A 5,204-nucleotide genomic window follows, 5' to 3' on the forward strand; every position below is an offset into this window, starting at 1 on the left:
GTGACCTGTCACGAGCTGAACGTGGACCCAACCTTCAAACCAATCAAACAAAAAAGGAGGAAGCTCGGACCCGAACGAGACAAAGCAGTTAACGACAAAGTGGAAAGATTGCTCAAAGTAGGATCAATTGCCGAGGCAAAATACCCGGACTGGCTTGCGAATCTAGTGGTTGTGAAGAAGAAGAACGGTAAGTGGCGGGTCTGTGTAGACTTCACTGATCTCAACAAGGCGTGCCCAAAAGACAGTTTCCCTCTACCACACATCGACCGGTTCGACGAAGCCACCGCGGGAAATAGGTTGTTAACGTTTATGGACGCGTTTTCTGGTTATAACCAAATCCTGATGCATCCCGATGACTGAGAAAAAACGGTGTTCATAACCGATCGCGGGATATACTGCTACAAAGTCATGCCGTTCGGACTCAAGAACGCAGGGGCAACATATCAACGGCTCGTCAATAAAATGTTCGCAGATCAGCTCGGAAAAACCATGGAAATATATATCGACGATATGTTGGTCAAATCACTTGAGGAAAAAGATCATATCACGCACCTACGAGAATGCTTCGAGCAGTTGAACAAACACAACATGAAACTGAACCCGGCGAAGTGCAGATTCGCGGTAACCTCGGTAGAGTTCCTCGGCTACTTGGTGACTCACTGAGGCATTGAAGCGAATCCCAAGCAGATCAAGGCATTAATCGAGATGCCCTCTCCAAGAACGAAGCGAGAAGTTCAAAGGCTCACAGGGAGAGTCGCTGCGCTAAACAGATTCATTTCCCGTTCTACCGACAAATGTCTACCTTTCTACGATACCCTTCGAGGAAATAAGAAGTTCGAGTGGGACGAGCGTTGCGAAGCAGCTTTCCAGGAGTTGAAAAGTTATCTGGCGAGCCCGTCGAACCTGGCGAAACCAGTCGAAGGAGAATCCCTCTTCCTCTACATCGCCGTATCCGCTACGGCCGTGAGTGGGGTGCTGATAAGAGAAAAGCGATCCGAGCAGAAACCCATCTTTTACGTCAGTCAGACACTGACCGATGCCGAGACCCGTTACCCCCAGATCAAGAAGGTCGCCCCAGCCGTTGTAGTATCGGCTCGCAAGCTGCGTCTATATTTTCAATCACACTCGATTATTGTGCTCGCTACCCTTCCGCTGCGCTCGATCCTACACAGCCCAAGCCAATCTGGGCGGCTCGCCAAATGGGCCATAGAGTTGAGCGAGTACGATATCGAGTATCGGAGCAGGTCATCTGCGAAATCACAGGTGCTCGCAGATTTTCTCATCGAACTTCCGACCAAGCCGACGACCGAGCCAACCCCAGACGAAGTGTGGATACTGCACGTCGACGGCTCGTCGTCTAAACACAGCACGGGAATAGGAATCCGTCTCACCTCTCCCACTGGGGAAATATTGGAGCAGTCTTTTCACCTGAACTTCCACGCCTCGAACAACAAAGCAGAATACGAAGCACTGATCGCTGGCATACGACTAGCACAGGGAATCGGAGCTCGAAAGATAAGAGTCTTTTGCGATTCACAGCTCGTAGCATGTCAATTCAACGGAGAGTATGAGGCGAAGGATGGACGAATGAGAGCTTACCTTAGAGTGGTCCGAGATTTGGTTCAAAAGTTCGACGAGTTCGAACTCACACGAATACCCCGAGGTGTTTACCTCGGCGGACGCCTTAGGAGCACTTGCTTCAACTTCAGACCCGGATCTCCGTCGAACAATTCCAGTCGAATTCATCGAACGCCCGAGCATAGAAGAGGTAGAAGAAGTTCGGCTGATAAACCCTCCCGAGGAGGAACCAGAGAACGGCGAAGCAATCGTTATGGACGAAGACGCCTCACTAGCCGAGCTGGAGTACGGCTGTGACAAAGAATGGCTCGGTGCCATCCAAGTATACTTCGCCGATGGAGAAGTACCATTCGACAAGTGGGAAGCCCGCAAATTAAGGGCTCAGGCCGCGCGATACGTCCTCGTCGACGGCGAAGTATTTAAATGGAGATTTTCAGGACCGCTCATGACATGTGTTGAGGGACCGAAGGCAAGAAAGATAATGCACGAGGTGCACAGCGGCGCGTGTGGAAATCGTTCTAGCGGAAGGTCACTTGCGATCAAGATAAAACGGCACGATTACTTCTGGCCTACGATGGTTAAGGACTGCGAGAAGTTTACGGCGAAGTGTGAGAAGTGTCATCGGCACGCGCCTACAATCCACCAACCTACCGAGCTGTTGTCGTCGATTTCGTCACCTTATCCCTTCATGAGATGGTCGATGGATATAGTCGGGCCTCTACACTGATCGAAGCAGAAGCATTTTCTGCTTGTCCTTACAGATTATTTTTCTAAATGGGTCGAGGCCGATTCCTACGCGAGCATAAAGGACGCTCAAGTCGAACACTTCGTCTGGAAAGATATCATCTGCTGACACGGGGTCCCCTACGAGATAGTCACCGATAACGGATCCGAGTTCATCCCAACTCGCTTCGAAGCTTTCTGCGAGAAATGGAAAATTCGTGTGAGCAAATCTACGCAAAGATATCCCCAGGCGAATGGACAAGCCGAAGCAGCCAATAAAACGATCCTAGACGGTCTGAAAAAGAAACTCGACGCCAAGAAAGGGCAATGGGTAGACGAACTCGAAGGAGTCCTTTGGTCGCACCAGACAACTCCGAGCCGAGCCACTGGAGAAACTCTGTTTGCTCTTGTCTATGGAACGGAATGCGTAATTTCCCCCGAGGTGGATTTCCTAGGGATCACTTAATGATGCTGGACGAACTTGACCTGGTCAATGAAAGGCGCGACCAGGCTCTAATCCGAATCCAGAACTACCAACAAGCAACGGCGAAATACTACAACAAAAACGTCTGAAGTCGAAGATTCAAAGAAAGAGAGCTCGTTCTTCGAAAAATGTTCCAAAACACTGCCGAGAGGAATGCAGGAAAGCTCGGAGCAAATTGGGAAGGTTCTTACAAGATTACAAAAGTAGTTCGCCCAGGAGTCTATGAACTTGCGACGGTAGCTGACGAAGCTATTCCAAGGTCGTGGAACGCAATGCACCTAAAGAAGTACTATCACTAAGGCTACAACACCATCAGCATGAACTACGTGACGGCTTGATCCCTGCAAATGGTACGTAGGCAGTCCGTTCTCGGACGGATTCAGCTGTCCCCCCTCCTAAAAAGGGGGGGGGGGAATGGGTACGTATACACATACCTTCATTAATTTTAAAACTTTAGCTCGTCGAGTCTACTACCTCCAGGGTCATTGTCACTTCGGCTAGTTTTTCATTCGTTTTAAACCAGTTAGTTGTTTCATGTTCACCTTGGATTTTTTAATTCTATTGTCACTTCGGTTAATTTTCATTCATCACCTATGTATACTTCCCCTAGACTTTCTCTTGTCCTTGCATTCACTTCGGCAAAACTTTCTATAGTTCCAAACATCTCGCCTCGTTGCTGGCCACAACGAGGCAACAGTCACAAAGTTCTCTAAATGGATCAACGAGGCAACGATACTTTTTACCACCTTTCCTAGGACAAGGGTGCAAGTCACATCCTCTATGGATTAAAATCAAGCGCGCTATACAAATTTCAGACCAAAAACGTATCGGTCACCACGGTTCGTCATCGCACACGAGATTGTAAGTCGAGACTACATCGCTTTCTCTAAAACCGAAACGAACTCTCAAAACCCGGCTAAACGCATTCACCCCCTCGGGAACACCGGTCTACAATCAAACTTTGATACCGTCTCAGGACACAGACCTCGGCAACGAGAGTTCCAAACTTAGCGCCTCAAACGGACAAAACTAAATCCGACCTAAAATGCCTTCGCACTAAATTTTTCCTAACTCAAACGCCTCGGCACCTACGGTCGAAGGCACAAAAGTACGGCAATCTCTTTAAGAGTCAACCCCCAGCTCGGGATCTAGACTTAAACAGAATTTGAAACAGCATGTCCCTTAGTCCAGCTTTCTATCAATCTCTCGTAACGGTTCGGCCAATGAAGCAAACAAAAGCCCCCTCGGCCCGGCTCGACAAACCAATCGACAACAGCTCGTTCCAACCAAAGTTTCATCAAAAACCTATAAACCGCCAAAGGCGGAAACAGCGATTCCAAAAAATGACTAAGGGGAAAGACAAATACGATAACCACTGCTAAATCTTTTCATCGATATAAAAAAAAAAACAACAAAAGTCAAGTGGATAAAGCCGTCCAAGCACCAATTACATAAACACGAGAGTTCGAAAAATAGATAAAGCCATCCAGGCCTTTACTATAAAACGCGTGAAGTAAAAGACAAGGGAAGAAGGAAAGAGTCAAGCTGCGGACTGCGTTTCCCGCTCGGCGAGGAGGTTCGAAAGGGTTGGCGTACCCGCATTTGATCCGGTCAGATCTACGACACCCAAGTTGGCCGCCGTCTCTTCGATCGGCTCATTACCCAGACTGGTGTCTACGGAGTCTGGCGACACGGGCGAGAAGACTAGCTCACCTCGGATCTCGGATGCGATGCGCTCATACGCCTCGTCGTCGACGTACTCGCTCTCCCAACTTTTTAGCTTCGCCTCTTCATCATCAAGTGTTGGGCCATCCGGTTTCCTCAGGTCGACGATCATTGCAAGGTTGCCCTTGATCTGCCCCAGCTCGTTCTCATCGGTTTTGTCCTTCTCGAGCTTGGCTAAACCTTCCTCCACCTTGGAAAGGCGTTCTTGAAACTTAGCCGTCAACTCTCGCCTCGCTTCTTTCTTCGCACGCCTGACCTTAGCGTCAAACAAGGCATCCTTGGCCTCGATACGCCTCTTTAGCAACGCCACCTCGGCGCTTTTAGCTCTCCTGGCCTCCTCGAGGCGAATGACCGAGGCAGAAACCTTGTCGACATCAGCACGAAGAACTATCTTCTCTTCTTCCAGCCTTTTCACCCTGGTCATCGCCTCGTCCAGCTTCCCATTTGCCGACGCGGTCTCATTTCGAGCTTCGTCCAGACGACGTTCGACCTTAGACAGGTCTGCCTCGTACTCAGCCATCAGCTCGTTGATAGCCGCTACAAACTGCAAAAAATAATATGTGTTAAACACTTAGCCAAAATTCGACACAAGAAAAGTAAGGAAAATTAAACAGAAGAGACCTTGGTGCCGCGCTGCGCCATCACGCCATAAGACCTTGGCCTCCTCAGCTTCTCCGGAGGAGGAAGACGCGTG

At 49.2% G+C, this 5,204-nt stretch overlaps 1 protein-coding gene across 1 annotated transcript; it reads left to right on the top strand.

The window, feature by feature from the left end:
* The first annotated feature begins 705 nt into the window (after positions 1-705).
* On the top strand, positions 706-2,767 carry LOC112088072. Its single transcript, XM_024158225.1, has 3 exons — positions 706-1,565; positions 1,630-2,186; positions 2,454-2,767. The coding sequence occupies exons 1-3, from the start codon at positions 706-708 to the stop codon at positions 2,765-2,767; spliced, it is 1,731 nt and encodes a 576-aa protein (XP_024013993.1).
* Positions 2,768-5,204: the final 2,437 nt, after the last annotated feature.

Source organism: Eutrema salsugineum, unplaced genomic scaffold (genome assembly GCF_000478725.1).
Source record: "Eutrema salsugineum unplaced genomic scaffold, Eutsalg1_0 scaffold_15, whole genome shotgun sequence".
In the NCBI taxonomy this organism is placed as follows: domain Eukaryota; kingdom Viridiplantae; phylum Streptophyta; class Magnoliopsida; order Brassicales; family Brassicaceae; genus Eutrema; species Eutrema salsugineum.